At 40.5% G+C, this 19,373-nt stretch overlaps 1 protein-coding gene across 9 annotated transcripts; it reads right to left on the bottom strand.

Moving 5' to 3' along the window:
- Window positions 1–333: 333 nt before the first annotated feature.
- ppfibp2a (PPFIA binding protein 2a) lies at window positions 334–19,141 on the bottom strand. Of its 9 annotated transcripts, none has more exons than XM_035999418.1 (22): window positions 18,872–19,141; window positions 14,353–14,439; window positions 13,223–13,336; window positions 11,333–11,464; window positions 9,312–9,617; window positions 8,901–8,993; window positions 7,480–7,591; window positions 6,596–6,657; window positions 5,860–5,938; window positions 5,569–5,693; window positions 5,422–5,489; window positions 5,273–5,333; window positions 4,879–5,017; window positions 3,864–4,005; window positions 3,245–3,373; window positions 2,797–2,947; window positions 2,499–2,610; window positions 2,118–2,206; window positions 1,833–1,955; window positions 1,423–1,548; window positions 1,124–1,312; window positions 334–1,024 (listed from the first exon to the last, which is right to left on the bottom strand). In XM_035999418.1, exons 1-22 carry the CDS (start codon window positions 19,112–19,114, stop codon window positions 803–805), a joined length of 2,904 nt encoding a protein of 967 aa, XP_035855311.1. In that variant the 5' UTR covers window positions 19,115–19,141; the 3' UTR covers window positions 334–802. The 9 variants fall into 9 exon arrangements, with proteins under 9 accessions (XP_035855311.1, XP_031170106.1, XP_035855312.1 ...); XM_031314246.2 differs by lacking the exon at window positions 18,872–19,141 and adding an exon at window positions 17,657–18,214; XM_035999419.1 differs by lacking the exon at window positions 9,312–9,617.
- Window positions 19,142–19,373: the final 232 nt, after the last annotated feature.

Here is a 19,373-nt window from a genome sequence, read left to right as displayed (position 1 = left end):
GCACTCCCATTCAAAAGGCCATTTGACCGAAAACAAGAATACGGTAAATCTTAAAAGTGGCGTTTCCGTCCTAATTATGCTTTTAAACGAAAGTTTAACTCGGGTACATTCACAAAAAGACCCTAGGTTGCATTTTGGCGAGAGTTACACTTTAAGCACCAGATGGCAGTAAAAGCATTTGCTTTGATGGTCTCCAAAATTACAACAAGACTATGGTAACTGTTGACCTGGTGCTTATTATATTACTGCATATTCATAATGCTCAATAAAACAAGGCAACATTTGGATAGGAGAATCCTATACAAACAAACCTGATTCGAAGGTGCAGAAGAGTAAGTGTAGTGTCAAGAAACACAATTATTTAATTTTTCATACAGAAGATGAATCGAAGACATTCTTAAAGTAACTGGTGTCACTTATACTGTGCGGTCAATCCAGATATATAACAAGAAATGGTCATCAACATTCTAACTAAATCTGCAGACGTTTAGATACAAAATGGTCAGTAAAATGCATAAGTAGAAGCTGTGGAATCCAAATGTAGAAGGAATGCAGAGAGCAGCTTTCATAAAACATTTAACACGTCACCATTCATCACCATTTTAGATGAATGTTGCATTAAGCAACATCTGGTTAAAAATACATTAACAACAGTTAACATCACCTGCTTAACACAGCATTTTTGCAGCCCATCCAGAAAGTCACCTCATGGATTCATCTTGGGTACTTTTCTGCATCAGAATTTCCACTGATTCGCAAAGTCACTTAGAGAGTGATACGGGAGTGTGCTGTATTTTTTAAATTATTGTTTTGGGCCATCAGCCAGAGCTTTTATCCCCACCTGCTCACACCTCTCAGTCTGTCTGTCCAAGTTGGGGCTAAGGCCCCTAAGTGCTGCAGAGGGCAAGCGAGAAACTCCATTCACTGTCAGCGCTCCACTGTCTATTGGGCAGATATAGTCCGCAGATTCATCAGGTTTCCTCTTCCTGAGGTGACTAAATTGAGTGAAACCCAGCTTCTTTGGCTGAAAACACAAAAGAAAAAGTCTAACTCATTAATTAATCATTAAGATTTTATGCTGCTTCAACTACATAACATTGTGATTCTTAGATTGTGCTCGTACCTTTACTTTAGCAGTGGTAGTGAGGGGCACGTGGCCTGTGGCATTGCCATACTCTCGCTTCTCCTGCGTGGCCTGATGCCCCACCAGGGCAGAGAAGGCAGTGGCGAGGTGGCGGCGCAGCAAAGTCTTCTGCGGAGGAATATTTAACAGCAGGGCCAAAGTCTCTGAGCTGAAGCGAGGCTCCAGGATCTGTGGAAGAGCATATTGACAGCAGGTGAAAGCAACACATTTAGGTCACCAGGAATGTAATGTAAGCATGTGAAAAACTTGCAGACAAGCTCAAAATCTACATGACTTACAATCAGCCCACCATGAACACCGCTGCCCCGTAGATTGGGGGCATACTCAGCTAGATCCACTGCTCTCAGCCACTCCATCACGCGATGGTTAGACCACTGCACCACCTCTGAGGGAGAGGGCTGCTTCTGAAGAAGTTAAAAATAGAACTTCATTCATCTTACTCATAACTGTTTGACCCTTCTACTAAATACACTGGTGCTGAGGCTTTTGAGGCAATTATACAGTATGAAAGGAAAAATGCTCTGTGTTTGAAAGCATTTGATGTCTGTCTGTCGCCATCTTGTGGGCAACTCATGTGAGGACACCTATTCACCATCTAAGAGCAGAATTCACAAAAAATGTTCTACTACATACAACACTCCCTGGCACAATCCTCAATTTCCACTTACTCCTTTCCATTTCGTCTTACCTCTTCCCCTGGCCTACGTCGAAGGCAGTTGGGGTTGAACTTGTTGGCATGAAGGACATGGATGGCACATTTAATACTGAGATGATGAAGCTGGCTGGTGACCTTTAGAGTCAAGAGGTCATTCTGAGTGAACGGCAAAAGAACATCAGTGAACTTTATAGAAGTATACAAATCCATACCATGTTTTTAAATCATGTTTTTAAGTCATGTCAATGTAATTTAAATGTGTTTGAAGGCCTCCACTTTAATAGAAAACGTTACAGTAGATACATGGTTAAGTCTTACCACTGTGAGGTATTGTATCATTCGACCATCCACTCGAGCTTCATGGAAGTGGTCTTTATACTGAGGCAAACCGATATCATCCAACCAGCCTAAATGGGTGAAAATCAGACATTAATTCACTTCACTCACTAAACTTTTGAATGCTGAATCAAGTATCCTCAGCTGTCAAAACACTGTAATAGCTCAGTTAAGATACAGTTCCTGGTTTTGAATTCTGGCCATATTTGCATGTTTTCAAATATATTTACATCTCACACATGACATGTCTTTGTTTGGTTTGTGGCACGAGAAGTCCCACTCTCTATTTGTAGATCTGATTCAAATGAGAATGCAGTGTGAGAAGGTCAAAATATGTAATACAGTATGTAGAAAGAGTCTTACGGGTGACCCAGATGTAGTCCAGCTCTGACGATTTCTCTATAACTTTAGTGGTGAATGCCTTCAGAGCGAGCTGCAGCTTCTTCCTGTGCAGTGGATTCTTCATACCCATCTCCTGAGGTCAGAAAGGAATGTTTGTCACAATAAAATCAAAGATTGAGGAATAATTGGGGGTTTAACCACACGCCATGAAGTTTAATTTCGTCCAATAAATCTTTTTTAATTTTCAAATTTATCCATGGATATTTCTTTCTCCGATCTAATACCTAAATACTGTATATATCCTGTTTTACGCTCTAACCTTCTCAAAGTCCTGAGGTGTGGCAGACAGCAGCATCTGTCCATTTTCAACCCACTGCCTGGTGAGATTGACATACTGGCCCAGTCCATAGTCCTCCAGCCAGCCACATACTTGCTCCTTGGTCCACTGGCTGAATGGAACATTCATATCACTGAAATAAATAAAACACAATTCAGATAATTCATTTATAAATGTATTACATGTATTTAAAATGGTCATCTTAATGCATGAATCACATCATACATTTAAAACAGAATTTGTTATGCTAAGAAAAGCCCTCTAGCCTCTTTTCATTTGGGTATTTAAGAAATGGTGGAGGCGGGAGAACCAAGCCAGATTATTTTAAAGCAGCAAAGTTTGTGACTTGACTGATACAAAACCCTTAATAACTTAAAATAGGAGTACTGTACTACAAAGTCAGGTTCAGTAGAGGCACACTGAGCTTTACCGTGCAGAGTCATAAGATTCGGGGGTCCTGGTCAGTCTGGGTCCTGCTGTCGCACGCAGTCCACCTCTTCTAAACTGACCGGCATCTGGATCTGCTGCCTGGAGCCCTCCAGACTGGGTTCTTCGAAGTCTGTATGGGAGAGGTAGGGTAACCATGTTAGAAACTACTTTCACGTCATTGTTGATACACATAAATAATAAGATCTAAGCTACAGGTGATAATTGAAAATATTTTAAGCTATTGTAGACTTTTAATGCTGAAAGTCAATAACAGTTATCATTATCACTCAACGTCTGACAGTTTTGTGTAATTGTGTTATTTCAGTAATGATATCGTAGGTGTTTACTTGATCAGTGTGATAGTAGGCCAAGTGTAGTACTAGAAGGATAGTTTCACATATGCATACATGATTTTTTACTCTTTATATCACATAAACCTATATGTGTTATTTATACAATTGAATGTATTTTATATGAACCATATGTTATTTAGATTTACCATACATATCATACATATTCTTTATTTAAGTCAATTTAATGTTTGGCTGTCCTTTTTTTGGTCTTGGCGATCATTTGTGTTGATGCATTGTTGATGTATCAATGTATTTTCCCATACTCACTTTCCCCAGAGCCTTTTAAAGCTCCTGTTATTCTTCATGTATTCTGGTGAGCCCACAGCCCGTTGGCCAGGCTGTGTGTTTGCTCCAGAATGAACAGGGGAATTATCGCTTGAAGTGCTGTCATCGACTTTCTCCAACTTTCCTGTAAGAGGTTTCCAAAAAAATGTAATACTACATGGTATAAAAATAGAGTATAAATTGTAAGAATGTACTGTTGAGGGCTACCTATATGCAACATTGCATAGATGCATTTAATTAGTAGTTAAAAATGGCAGTTTACCTGTAATAATTAGCAGACATAGCCTCACTGTAATCTTGCCATATAAAACAGCATTTCAATAATGGGAACTTTGAAAAGATTAGACTGTCCAAATGTATAGTTCCCTGTAGTTGAGGCATTGTTAAAGACACAATCTTGATGATGATGATGACTGAGTAGAAAGCAGTGAACGCTTTTTTCTCTCTCTTTGCATACCAAACAGAACATTTAGAGCTATGTAGTGCACGTGTGGCGGTGTGCCTTTTCACAGTGCTCTATTCAGGAGAGGGAACACAGGTTACAGACCATTGAGTTCAGCAAATAATCTGTTAATGCCCTGTGAAAATGAAGGGGTTTTAGCTACATTTTACAAGGTGTGATCGTTACGATATGGGCTGCAGTCAGTCACCACTGCACCACGCACCAGAAAGAAATCAGGGTGGGACTCAAGTTAAACTGGTCAGTGAAGCTGAGGAAGGGTGGAGCTGGGATGAATGTGGTCAATCAGAGCAAGAGAGAGGGTGTGTTTGGTAAGAAAGACTATCCCATGATACATTTGCTCTGTCAGGAGCCTCTGCAATTAGATGTGATCAAAGGTACAGTGGTCGTCTGGTCAAAGGAGAGTGGTTTGCTCCAAATATGAATACTTCTCATGGGAATTACTTGCCTCACGACTAAACCACAGAAAAAGAAAGTCTGATCCTACATCAGGGATTATTACTGCACACTTGACTGAATTATTATGTCTGGATTTACTTTGGCTGGAGTCTCCATCTTCGCTCCCATCTGGAGACCTTTGATTCTGGATTTCACTGCTGCTGTCTCCGCTCCCATTCTGCTCTGACAGAGAGGAATTCACAGGCAGCGTCTGACTTCTGGTGTCATCCAGACCACTCTGGATAAACCACACACAGATACAAATAGAAAAGACAATAACTGTAAATAGCTGTAGAAAACCTGATACTGTACAAATGAGCACATTCTGAGTTCTCTCATGTATCAATTATGTAAGAAACAGCAACAGTAGCTTATATACCGTAGAATAATTAAGGATCAGAATAATTCAGGGCTGGTTATATACATTAACTTAAACTAAACTAAATGATAAAAATGATTGGTATATTAGATCTGTATGATGATTATAAAATACCTTTTGTAAAGGTGCATTTGTTAGGTCGTTCATACTACTTGAGAAAGTTTGTGGTTCTGTTCTGAGAAGATAAGAATACAGTAATCTCAGTTAAAATCCAACAAAGAGATATTGGCGATTCATCCATTGACGAAAAGCTGCTTCGCTACCTGGAATCACTGTCCTTCTGGGCTGATGAAATAGATGTTTGTTGGGAGGAAGAACTGCTTGTGGAAACCTGTGATGGGTATTACAAAAATGTTTATGTTTATGCAAACAAAAAACTTGAACTCGTAGCTGAACTTGTTTGTACCCACTTCAGACTTTACATCCACTGATTTTGCACTGGCAGAGTCCGTATTCTTCATCAGTACGTGCGCCTCTTCCTCACTGCTGCTTGATGGAGTCCTACCATTTGACAATGAACGAACAGCAGGTGGAGCTACAGTAACAAAGAGAAGAGATTCTTTTTCCTTAACTTGAGCAGTGGCGCACGTTTCTGTTAAGGAGGGTGTGTGGTGTGGTGGCTTTCATTGTGCTCAATATTGTTGTTAACATAATACTAATGCCACAAGGGAAGGATAAAGGAGTGAATTGATACTGATTACCTTGCCTTGTGGTGTGAGTGACCTCTCTGAATTGCTTGCACTGATTCAGGAGCAGAGTGAGCTCTTCGATACGTCTATCCTGAAGAAAAAACAGAGAGGAAACCTTAAGGTTAGGAAACACACATGTAGACTATCTGCTTCACTCTATTACTGACCGATACGCCACACAAACGTCCCTCTTTCACCATATGGCCTTTACATCAAAGTAGTGGATAGGGAGGGGATTGACACAGGCCTGGCTGGAAATCTTAGTTGTGGTAAGTAGCTGCATACAGAGTGTGTGTTTTGAAGTGGTGCCCATGCCTGGTTTTGTCATGGTTCTCTTAATGCAGCTCACTCCAAAATTAGGCTTGGCAGATCGAGGCCTACTTAAGTGTGGCTTTGCCTGAAATGGCTCGCCTTGGGGTGTGTGTGCGTGTGGGTCTTCAGTAGTGTGCCATTGCAGGCCCTCATCTGTGAGTCTTTAAAGTCCAAGATTGTCTGGGAGGGAGAATACAAAAGCCCCTCTGTACTATAAATGGATGGAGGGTGGTTCCCTTTCAGAAATGACAACATCTAAAAACAGTTACCTTCTAACCTTTTAAACAGCATGATGATATCAGCTGTATATACAGGCCAGTAAGAAACTTTACATTGTAGTAAACTGATGGCAACACACAAGCTGCACAATCACATTCTGTACAGCTGTGTTGACCAGAAACAGAAAGGATAGGTTTCCAGATCACTGGCAACTTACCTTTTCATCATTAGCAGCCGTCAGTGATTTCATTCCACTCCTAAGGCTCTGCAGCTCCTGATCTATAAAGAGAAATCCAACATTGATTATTAATCTGTATAGGCAGTTCCTTCTGTCATATAAATGAGCATTTTGTATATGGACACATTGTGACGTGGTTATTTAGAAAGAAAGGATAGGCAGAAATACATGCTAGCATGTTGTAGATTTATTCCTCACTAGAGTGCCATTCAAACTATGGATTTTTAGATTCACCCAAGCCTTTTTTTAATCTACCAATCATAGCTTTGGCCATTTCCATTTTCACATATTTGATAAAACTTCCTTTATAACTATTGCAGGCACACAGGCAGCATTGCTGGTGAGGGACAGTGATTATACTAAAGAAGTACCCCAGAGATGTGTTTATCTATGACAGACAAAATTAAGAAAAAACAAGACATTATGCTCTCAGGAATTCATAAAGACAATGAAAAAGCCAAAGGGAAGAGAGATTGCATCGAGTCATTTTTGGAAACCAGTTGGTGATTGTAAAGCTGCCCCTCAGAGCAGAAGGAAACAAAACATAATTCAATACAGAGACATGTCTGGAGTAAGAAAATTAATGAAAGATCAAAAGTAGACATGGCCCATGGGTTTAAATTTATTTTCATTAAGTACTGTTCAGGCTTACATTTCCTGTACATCTCCTCTGAGAGAGATAGAGAGACAGAGACCCATGATGAAACAGTGTATCAGACTTTTCCCCACAGCTATTACTGCAAGTTAATGTATGCAAAAATGAGTCATTAACTGTGTCACCTATCAGGCCGGGTAACTCTGTCAGAGTGAGAGGCTGTTGTTGGCAGGTTGGTTAAGGGCTTGAGGCTGGGTGCTTTGCTTACCTCTCTCCGAGCTCTCAGGGGATGATGATGGTCTGGCCAGCAGCTGATTGTGCAAGCTCTCGATCTCAGCGTTCTTACTGAGCAGAAGCTGCTGAAGGCTGCTGATCTCTGCCTGTGGGTGCCACACAGTGAGGAATCTTAGCAGAAAGGACATGCAGGTCTGTGCACTGTATGCGCCAACACACATGTGTTTTAACATGCACAGCTAAAAGTGCTTTTTACACAAGCAAAAACAAGACATTTACATGGGTCTTAGTGCCTGCACTTGAAACTCAAATTTAGTAAGATATAGGTTGTTTATTCTTCACCACGTATATATAGAACACTTATAACAAAGCACAGACATGGTTCTTCTTTAAATTTGAAAGAATCAAATATTGGGCCTTTCCTGTCTGGAGTTTATAGTTTGTTTTGAAATAAGTTGCAGAGTATAAGGAAAAAACAGATGGCAATAAAGTTAAGTTCAGTCTGATCTATTTACCAGTGTTTTATGTCTGTATAAGTTGTTTAGAGGAAAGTGGAAGGTACACTTTTTGCCTCATGTACTCCCTGTTTTACTCAAAACATTACTCCCAAGTGGTTTGTTTAAAAAGGTAGAGTAAGTTACATAAACTCACACTTGTTTGTATAGCTCAGTATCTGCCATATCAACATCTGTAGCCAATTACTTGAAGGTGCATTAAGACTTTCCTAGCTTGATTCATAAAATATTTTTCTAACAATCTACCAAAGCTCCACACTGAGAATAACACATTCTGTGAAATGTAATATTTGTTTTTGCATTTTGCAATTCTGGGTAAACATCCAGTTGATGCCAATAGGATATTTGATGAACTTCTAAAAACAAAAAAAATAAAGAACTGCAGATGGTAATATACAGTATTCACATACACTGCAAACCAGGGTGACCTCCTTGACTGAGCTATTATGGATAACTCCAGCCTTTAAAAAAAGTATTCCCATGTAACTCTAATGCTGATCAGGCAACACTTATATGAATGAAGTAGTAAAATCAAATTGCTGCCATATATCTTATACACAGACAGAGACAGATATTGTACCAGAAGGAAGACAGCAATATATGAATCCATCAAAGAGTTAGAGCAAGTAAAACTGCTCAAGAAAGTTTAAGAAGTTGAATGCTATGGGATCATGCCAAGGTATACAAGTGGGGCATTAAAAAAAGGACTAAGCCATCATTAAATCTATTTCTACAGGACTTTAAAATGGAAGGTGAAATAGTTCTCAGACTTCTTAAGCAAATATAGGTGTTCGTGCAAAACAGAATGACTCACTGAACTGGCTGGAACATCGGATTGGACAGCATTTAGGAAAGTTGAGTGGACAGTTAGCAGTGGAATTTGGGCACTGATGGTGTATTGCAAAGTCTAGACACCGTGAAAATCAGAACTTTCTTTTACCTTTGTTGCTTTGAGTTTCTTCTCATAATGTAACTTCTGATCCTCCAGGTGCTCCACTTTGTCCTTGAGAATTCTGAGCTCTTTAAGTAAGCCCTAAAACAGAAGGCATGAGAACATTTAGCTAGCTTAAAATATGCAGGTGTTCTTAGTAATTAGTAGTATTTGCACATTGGCCTTGCAGTACACACACTATTAAAGATTACATGAAATGCATTTATTAGTTGTGCCCCACACTGATACATAGCTGATAAATGTGATTATTTTTTTCAAATAGATCAAGCAAGTTGCACAGTGACATTTAGTGCTGCTGAGGATATTTAGTGAGTGCTTGTTTTATTTGCATCTACACACACTAAAGTGAGACAACCCATGCTGTACACAACAGAAGTCATGCAGGCAGGCTGTGCCTACACTTTCTTCTCCACAGTAGTATTGCTGCTCTGCATCTGAGCTACCCTCTTCCAGGTTGTGTGGGTTCCCATCAGGCCCATCTGAAGCCTCTTCTAGTTTGTGCATCAGCCCTGGATTTCTGTCACAGGATGGCCCGATGTTTGAGCCCTTGCCCTCGGTGGACTCAGTGGGGCACGAGCCGCACGACACTGGAGAGCTGCTGTCAGCCGGGATCTCCAAGGCCTTTTTCTCCTGGATCTTGCTATTGATCTCCTTCTGAAACCTACACATCTGCTCCTGCAGCTCACTAATGAAATTCACTACAGTCTGTCAGATGCAGTGGGGGGGAAATAGTTGAGAGAAATGTTTAGAAAGAGAAGGGGAAATACTATAGAGTAGGTGTTTATCTCAAATCAGTTTTCTCATGTCTACATAATCTGATAATTTAAATCCTGAGAAAGTGTAAATTTGGTCTTCAGCCAAAATACATCAATATGCTAGTGAGCCTGTATTAGAAACACAAATCCTTGGTTTGTTTTATACAGACACGCTGGGCCAGTCTCATCTGGTTAAACACATGTTTTGTATTTGTTCATGAACCTGAACCCTTGATTTGACCATAATTGTATTAACATTATGCTGTGCCATGTTTTTGAATTCAAACAAATCCAGTTTAGGTAGTTTGCATTGATAAATTGCAAGAGGGGTGAGTAGGTTTGCCATCTTTCAGAGGTGATCCATGCCCATGTTCCTTCAGAAAGAGTGTAAACAGCAGCCGAGCTATGCCCGGACTGTGGACAGAGGAAGTCTCACTTGGGGTCCGGTACAGCGGATATGGCAGATGATATGGAGTGCCTGCGTGGCTAAATTTAACTGTGAGCTTACTGGCTCCACAGCAAGAAGGATTCCACATGTGTGTGTGTGTGTGTGTGTGTGTGTGTGTGTGTGTGTGTGGACATGTTTGTGTAGTAGAGGCAGCACGTGGGAGGCCAGTAAACTGTTCAAAGCTCATTTTTTTTCCCCCCATTCTACTTAAGTCCTAGCAGCTGTTGTAGGGAAAGTTGTGTTTGTGCACATGATGAAAGCAGGATTAAGAAGTGCTGAAACACTGCTGTCTACTAAATCATACTTACAGTACACCGTTACTTTCTGCTTAGGAAATACAAAGCAACTCAAAACCCAAGCATATTTGAATAAATCCTTTTTTCATGTACTTTATACTGTAGATGTCAAATGTTTTTGGGAACATGCCTCCAGTTAGGAAGAATGTCCTTTTTTCAGAATGGCTAAGTCAATCTTTACCCACCACCAAGAACAAAATTCTCTGGTCTGAAGCCTACACACACTTACATTTGGCCCGCCATCCATCATGCCAGCTCTGCTATGCAGGAACTCTTTTAACCTGAGTACATAAAGGCTCTTTGACCAGCAGTGTTTTGATGGTAACTACATACATTATAGTATCCTGTCTGGTGATAGTGCTGCTTTCTCTGCTTCCTCTTTTCTCCAATTCATATGGTCACTGAATGCCCAGGATGCGTGCTGGTAACCTAACACATCGGTCTTAAGCAAATACATGATTCAGTTCAAACTGACAAAAATGTAAACCCCTTGGAGAATTTTTTCCTGTGGACTTTGCCCAGGAACAACAGAGCCAGGGTTTGGGTGAATGTTCCCCTCCGTCCGTCCAGAAAGTGTTTATGATCTTCCATAAAATCCGCAGCTGACTTCAAGTTTAGATCCATCAGAACACAAAGCAGATTTTTCTGTGTACCCTCTTCATTCCTGGCAGCGTTAGCATTTCCAAGGACTGAAGTAAAACAGAAGTTCCTGAGGAGTTTAGCTAAATAATGCTACTAATTAAAGAAAAGTAAGTAAATAAAGTCCAGTACTACTCAACATGTCAACCTTGTTTTGATGGATACATATTGGCTTTAAATACGTTCTGACAAACAACACAACCACACCTACAAATTGTACTGCATATTAAAAATAAAATACCACCAGGAAGTATGCATATGTGGCTCTGTGAGAAGCCTTACCTCTGCTTTGTGCTGCCTTTCAGCTCCATGGCTCTGTTTTCCCTCCATGTCTGCCAGCTTTAGTTTCAGGTAGGACACCTCCCCCATAAGATTCAACTTCTGGTTCTCCAGTGACGACCTATGCAGGAGTTCCTGTCATTAACAACATACAGCATACAAACATACATAAATACATAATCCCTTCAATGATACACAACACTCAATACTCACTGAACAAAGGCAACATTAAGTATGAGGCAGAGCAAGCTTGCTGTTCTAACAGTCCATTCAGACAAACTCACTGGTTTAGACGCCATTGAGTGGCTAAATATACACAACCCATGACCACTATTTATAATGCCTATTTCACAGCTCACCCAAAGTACACAGCAGAGGGAGGGAGGGAGAGAGAGAGAGAGAGAGAGAGAGAGAGAGAGAGAGAGAGAGAGAGATACCAAAAGCATACTCATAGAAAGAAAATTAAAATAACGTTGACAGGTGCATTTTCCTGTCACTGTGAACTGCTGGTGCAGAGGAAGACTATGGGTCTGCTATACAGTTCTGTGACTATCTGTCCTGAACGGCTGTTAGCCTTGAAAGTTAAGCCAGGCTATGCGGGACGATGTATTACTAATTTGGTGGATGTCAAGCAGGTGCTAAATCACTTAAAGTCCAGAAATGAGCATCGGAGGCAGGCAAACAGTACATTTGGATACATCCATTTAAAACTCTGGCTTAGGAAAATATCTGGGCTTCTTCTAGAGCATACACATGGAAAATATTAGAGCTTTGTCACCAGGAAGAGATTTACGGCTCAGGTCCAAAGCCTCATAATGACCACGTCTCCAAGAAACTAGCCCTGGCTGCCCTTTAATACACTGCACACATACAACACCGTAGAAGTAGACACTGAGCATTAAGTTCACAACTCATCAAATAGTTCAAAAAACAAATTCCTGGCACCCATGCAATTAGTCAGAATAGGGTGAAACAGTCTACTTTGAATGGAAATTTCACAAGAGCAGCATTATAGGAATGATACATTGATTCTGTGTAATACCTGGTTCATCTTACTCCAGTGTCTGCCTGCAGCAAAGGAGGAGTAAGTATATTTCCCTCATGGATACAATGGTTTCAAGTTTCTAGTAGTTTTTAGCAGATTATAGTTTAATACATCCAATCCATTCAGTGCCCTTCGTAGTGTTTAGCAGAGTCTCTGTTGTAGATTATAAGTCAAAAGCAAACAACTGAAAGTTGCACACACTTCTAGCTCTTAAAGGAGCACCACCCCTATTCTTTCTCCCTCCCATCTCTCCACCTTTTTCAGCTGTTCCTCCCTTACTCATTTGTCCCTCTCTCATTTCCTCTCTCTCTCTCTCTCTCTCTCTCTCTCTCTCTCTGTGTGTGTGTGTGTGTGTGTGTGTGTGTGTGTGTGTGTGTGTGTGTGTGTGTGTGTGTGTGTGTGTGTGTGTGTGTGTCAAAGAGCATGGTGCTGTAATCACCTGCCCAGACAGAGCAGTCTGGCACTGCATGAACCAGAAAACAACACAGTGCCATGGAATGAGTCTGAGCGTTCTAAATATGTTAGTTGTCAAGGTACTCTGCAGGCAGAAACACTGGAATCTTAGCAAGGTATTTATTCCCAGGAAGCAGAACTCATTCCGAGTTACATTCTACAGCTTATGAGAAAAGATTGGGTCTGCAGAAGACTCATATTTAAAAGATAGAAGGACAGTCTAGGGCCCTGTCAAATCTCATTAAATGGTAGAACAATATTGATATAAAAGCCCTGGATGTCTCCTGACTGAAGTCAGACTTTCCTGATTTTGGTCCAGTAATACATCAAACATTTGGTATTGAGAAAGTCCAATATAAGATATTTTTTTTATACAAGGTCTTAAAGCTGTGTACCTGCTGTAGCATCTCCTCGGTGGAGTTGAGTTTGTGCTGATGCTCCACCAGAGAACTGTGTAGATCGCTGATCTTGGCCCCCTGAGCTTCCACCTGGTCTGTCAGCACACTTACCTGTGTGTATTGTGTGTGGACAGAAAAATAGTAGAGATAAGAGTCTTTTTCTCCACATCAAAACTTCACAATAAAGCTGTTTTGCCATCATTTAGTTTTAAATGTTATCGCATAATTGCAGCGTAGACCGAGCAAAATACTTTAGGCCTATGATTCTCTCTTATACTACAGAGATTATCACAGTAAACATTAATACCAGCTATTTTCATTTAATTGCTGCCCTCAATATTTGTTGAAATTTCTACATCTGTGCCAGATCAAACAATGCAAATGTTTCCTTTGAGAAGAAATGAATGATCCTTTGTGCTCACTAGGTGCTTGCGACACTTCAGTGGCTCCAGTAATCTTAGGAGAATGCAGGTTAAATATAAATCTGCGGATAAAACTATAAAGCCACATAATAGCTAATCACAAGCGAAAAAGGCCGGTCCGACCAGCCAAGTGGAGCGGATTTTCTAAAGGAATGTTTTAATGTGAAGCCTGAAAAACAAACAGGGCACCTGCTCTCACACACACCTACACGCTACAGCACATGGTGGTGCTAGCCTCAACCTGTCTGAGATAAGCACTTGTTCAGCAGTCCTCATAACTACACACACCTACACACATGTATATGCAGACAAAGACATCACACAAAACAAGATATTCTAGTGTTGTAACAGCACCAAACCCAGCTTTAAAACTGCTGCTTCGCCCATCCAAAAGAAAAACAAAACAATTAGGCAACATTTACAACACAACACTCTGAGCTACCTTTGCCCTTCCTTTCCTTGTTTCTCTCTCTTTGGCGCTGTTATGTGATATGGGCACTGTTTAGAATCAGTTCCTGCTCACAGTGTGGTGTCATACTTCGTCTTTTCTTTGAGCAGGCTTATACCCAATGAAACTGATTCATCTTTATAAACAAATGTCCGGGCATGCTTTAGTTGTAAATGTAGATGTAAATCTTACACAAAAAGAGACAGACAGAGATCACATTATTTTGTATTTTGTATGTTAGGAGTGACAAATCTCACCTGCAGAATAAGTGACTCTTTGTCTCCCTCCAGACGCGATAACCGCTCCTGGTAGGACTCACTATTGCCAGATGAATGGAGGTTTACCTTCAGAATAAAGGTCAGCTGTTAAGTTCAGTAGGTACACTCTTAATACAGAACAGTTTCCCTGTTGGTTTTATTTAATAAGGTTGCACTCTCAGAACAAACACACAGATGTGCGTACACACACCTAATCCAGCAGTGAACATTGTGTACAACATTTAATACCGGCTGATGAGTGGAAATTAAAAATGTTGGCTGAGCTCAGGGCTGCCTGTGCAGTCAGGGATATTTCAGAGCCATCAGTGTGCAAGGGAAGCAAAGTGCAACCAAATGGGCTCAAATTTCTCAGAAATCCAGGCTTCAACCACAATCATGGAAACATTATGCAGACCAAAGTCCATCATCCTGAGCCAGCAAGTGGTTTGCAATCATTTTAAAATACCATTAAGCCTTTAATATACTGTTTGAGTCCGACTTTAAAAACACTGAATACATGTGTTTTAGCATATTTGAATGTACAGTATGCCTACTTTAAGTGTTATTACAGATATTATTTTATGTAACTTTTGGTGATCAATAGCGTTTGCGTCCCGCACAGTCGCTCCTCCGCATAGTCATTTTTCTTAGTTTCAGTTCAGTATTTGGAAATAATAGTCCAGGGATAACTTTAAGTGGATTGGGGCCAGCCTCCGTACTTCTTGCTGTGTGCTTAATTATAAGGGGCCGAGCAGCAAAGCTGTGTGGACCCTTTTGCATTTGCCTGTATTATATTTAGGGGCCGAGCAGCGAAGCTGCATAGACCCTACTGTATTTGCCTGTATTATATTTAGCGACCGAGCAGCAAAGCTGCGTGGACACTTTGTATAGCATGTTTAGAATTTGCGTCCAGCATTTGCGTCCCGCACATGCTATATACAGTACATGGCATTATGATTATTATTATTATTCTTCCTAAGAAATCCATGTTCCCATGCACGAAAACTCACCAAACTTTGCACATATATCCAGTCCTATGCCATACTTAATCAGTGCGACTTGTGTGCTAATTGTTCTGATGGTGGCGCTACAACAGCCATCTAAATTTCTAAACTTAAAATATTCATAACAAATCAGCCGTACATGCTACAACGTCGCAACTTATGCCAAACTGTAGCCCCAATAGAGCAGAAACTATGCTCTGCCGTTACCTTGTAGCAATTTTGAAGTCCATCACTCTACTTTTTGCAAAAACTACAAAACTTCTTAAACCTATCACCTCCCACATGTTTGTTTCAATTGACACTCAATTTGGGCAACTTCATCTCCAGACTGATATTGACAAAAATAGTATTCAGATTTTTGATTCATCATAAACTGAGCCCACAGTGCTTTAAAACATTTTACTGCATACATTAGTATAAACAAATCCTGCAATTTCTTCCAAATTAAATGTTTGATGTTCATGGAAAAAATTGTGTCCTCATCTACACATTGCAGTCAATGCAAAATACACAGCACGGTCTCACGGCAGTTCGTGTGATCACGAAATATGCTTCCCATTGAAATACATTACTTTACATTTTTGTGCTGGCCACCATGAAAAAAAAACGAGAAAAACGTCCCTGTGAACACAAATCAATAGATTAAATAACGTGACCATTTCACGAACTGCCGTGAGACTGGGTTGCAAATAACGTGACCATTTCACGAACTGCCGTGAGACTGGGTTGAGATATGTGTATGATCATCTTGCAATAGGCCTACCACGTGCTTGAACTTAGTTCAGTTACTGCAGTTCCAATTTAGGAAAGTCATGTTATTGAGTCAACCCAGGCTGACTCAATAAAATATAGCCCAAATAGCTAGAGGAGTCATTACCTGGATAATATCTCACTGAGATCAATGTTTCCCTTTGGACCCGAAGAATGCAAGTTTAAAGCTCAACGGTCACAATGACACATCTTATACAAAATCAGCCATTCTGCTTTGGACACCTTCCCTGTGAGTTTAAAATGCTTGGCCCTGACCATCGCTGCAGAGCAGCTATAATATAGTGTTTTTCAGCCAACTTTAAAAAATAATCCAATCCTAGATCCTCCTCATAACTACAGACATATATCCAAACTCCCTTTTATTTCCGAAAAACCTAGGTAACGCAAGTGCTTTGCTTTACTGTACTAATACAGTAATGCAAATAATATCCAGTGAGGTCTACGTGAGGTCTAACAAGCAGCACTGATCTTCAAAAGTTATACTTACACACCATAATAACACTAATAATAACAACAATAATAATAACAAAAATCCATATTGTAATTCAATTCAAAATTATATTCCAGCCTTCCTTTGTGAAACTTGTGACACTGTCACAGAGGTGTTGATTCAACTCAACAATGGTTTAGGTTTCTGATTTGAGCTATGATGAAGTAGTAATTACAGGGCTATCATATTGCATTGCATTTCATAGTACAGGTGTTTTTATTTTTCCTCTTAATTCTTTTCATATTTTAATATCCATGATTCTTCTAAAGCACCTTGTATATTGACTTGAACCGTGTTTTATAAATACATTATACTTACTATTATTACTTATTTACTATATCAAAAGATTCCAAACGTCATGAAGATTAGTCATATCTCTGGTATAGGGAAAAATCTACTATTTTGCCTGTGTAGGTTATTAAGTATAGCTAGCATGTACTCACTACATCATGAACCTGAGGCTCAAAATTGTACATAATAATAATTGACAAGTGCATGCATGAAAATGCTTCCTCTATGGATTTAACATTCAGTAAGAATGATAACCTACTGGAGGCAGTCGGAAGGACTACTGCCTTCTTAATGATAGCAAGATGGTATGTGCTGTCCAAAGATCTCAGCTGACATGCATATCCATTTATCTTTCACCTCAAACACTTCAAGCTTGTGACCAGTTTGGCGTACTTGTTGTGCATTCAACAATTCACCTATGTGGTTATCCATTTACTATTTACCCTGAAACAAGACGTGTGGCATTTCTGTAATCACATAGTAGCCAGTATTGGTATTGATTACTTTTTCCAGTCCACAAGAAGCTTGTATATCAGAGTGCATGTGTTGCATTATTTGCAGCACACATCTTTAATCCAATCAAAACACTCCACAACTCTTGCTCCCAAATAATCTTCCATGGCAACCATAATTATGTTGTAAAAGCAATGACAATGCAAGAGCAAAATAAACAAACAAGATCCTTTGTGCGACTTTTGGTGCCGTATGAAAGCATGAAGAGCAGACATGCAAGTGTAGAATGTCTTACCTTCCTAAGCCAGGCAAAATGTCTGTAGAAGTCAATATCATACTCCATTCTGCAGGCCCATTGTACTGTAGGTCTGGCTCTTAATGCTAGATACTAAGATAATTAAGTCAGTGCTATAAAGCTGAAAGGAGGATGAACAGAACCAAAATCCACACTAAAATATAAACAATGGCTCTTAACTGTGATGCACTCGATCTCTCTGAATCCAACTACCCTTCTCTCACAGACCCTCCATTACTGCAGTCGTAGAGAGAGCAGAGAGGACCTTGGTCCGTGTGGTTTGAAGTCAGCCTGAGACTTTTAGAGCTGAGGCGAATAACTCAAACTATGCCAGTTGGCTGTACTCCCTTTCTTTCTTCTCTTCACTTTTTTCTTTCTTACTCCCCCTTTTGCTTTCTCCTGCTTTCCCTCTCAAGCACTCTTAAAATGCTTCAGCAATTCAGCTGCACCTCATGATATCTCATCTTTTTCTGTCCTCCCTTTCTTTCTCCCGTACCTTTCTCTGTCTGTCTCTAGCCCTGTCTCGCTCTGTCTGTGGTACCTCTCGGTCAAGATCATTCCTAAAGGGGCACAGGGGAGAGGAAACTTTCTGAAGCACATGCTTGTCAGATGTGGTGCAGAGCAAGAAGTCAGTAAAGACGACACAGAAGGGGAGGAGGAGGCAGTGCAGGAGACTGAAGGGGAACCGGTGTGTAAAGTTGACAATATTAAAATTTAAGTAGAGTAGAAGAGGGAAAATACTGGTGGTGGCTAACATGGACCAGACAAACAAATACTTGGAGAAAAAGGAGGACAAGAGTAATGCAGAGGCACGAGAATGAAGGAAATAAGGGAGTGAAAAGGGGGAGCAACTGCTTGTACTTTAAACAGGAGCTCTGGATCTCATTACCAGAGCAGTTTGCAATAGATCCAGCTTCCAGCTCACTACTTCTTAGCAGACAGGAAAAAGCCCTCCAGACTTTGAAGGCCAGATCAAAGACCACCATATCACACAACTAATAAAACCCAGGGACTCATGGACCAGTATAATCTATAGAATGCATAGTATATGCCTTTGCACAATTCTAACATAACCCTTTCTCATAAATTGGATTTTGGATATTTTAGATTGGGTATTGTATTTGCATAATGGGTGTTATATAATGCTGTTCTGGTCTGTCATCCATCCCTGTTTGAGTTGTTAGGGCCTACAGATGTAAGTGACACAGCACCTACCTCATCTCTCTTCAGCCATTTTAATATTACATGTGCTGTATTAGTGGAGACATGTTTCCTGAGAGAGTCCTGTTCTTCATCACTCCCTTGCCCCTCCAGCACTGCCCTGAGGGCCTCAGTCAGCTGGAGAGTCTTGAGGGCGGGGTCCACGAGTGCGGCAAGGGTCAACTGCGAGGTACCCTCTGAGGCCTGGCAATCCTGGCCACCGGACCGCATAAGAGCACTGAACAGCCCTTCACCCATTTTGCCTAGAGGAAAGAACAACAGGAAATCAACAGAGAAGTAACTGAGAAAATCTGATTACAGCATCTTAATTTCTTGGGCATCAGAGTATACAACTGTTCAATAGGTGACTGGCAGGCTGCAGAACAATAAGAATAGTTCCTGAAATGGCCTCTTGAGGGTGCTATTGTGCTCCAATGTTGCTCCAGTGGATGTAAAGCAACAGCATCAAATGGCTGTACACTGTGGGTTCCGAACTCCACAAATTAGAGGTTTAACT

The sequence above is a fragment of the Sander lucioperca genome, chromosome 3, assembly GCF_008315115.2.
Source record: "Sander lucioperca isolate FBNREF2018 chromosome 3, SLUC_FBN_1.2, whole genome shotgun sequence".
Lineage (NCBI taxonomy): Eukaryota > Metazoa > Chordata > Actinopteri > Perciformes > Percidae > Sander > Sander lucioperca.
This window is presented reverse-complemented; position numbering and strand designations above follow the sequence as displayed.

Bases quoted from the DNA above. Each gene is read 5' to 3' on its own strand.
- ppfibp2a (XM_035999418.1), bottom strand. From the start codon at position 19,114: ATGGGTGAAGGGCTGTTCAGTGCTCTTATGCGGTCCGGTGGCCAGGAT. The intron at 3,374-3,863 runs GTGAGTATGGGA...TCTCCCATACAG, and splicing joins TTTAAAAGGCTCTGGGGAAA to ACTTCGAAGAACCCAGTCTG. The intron at 1,956-2,117 runs GTAAGACTTAAC...CCGTTCACTCAG, and splicing joins TGATACAATACCTCACAGTG to AATGACCTCTTGACTCTAAA.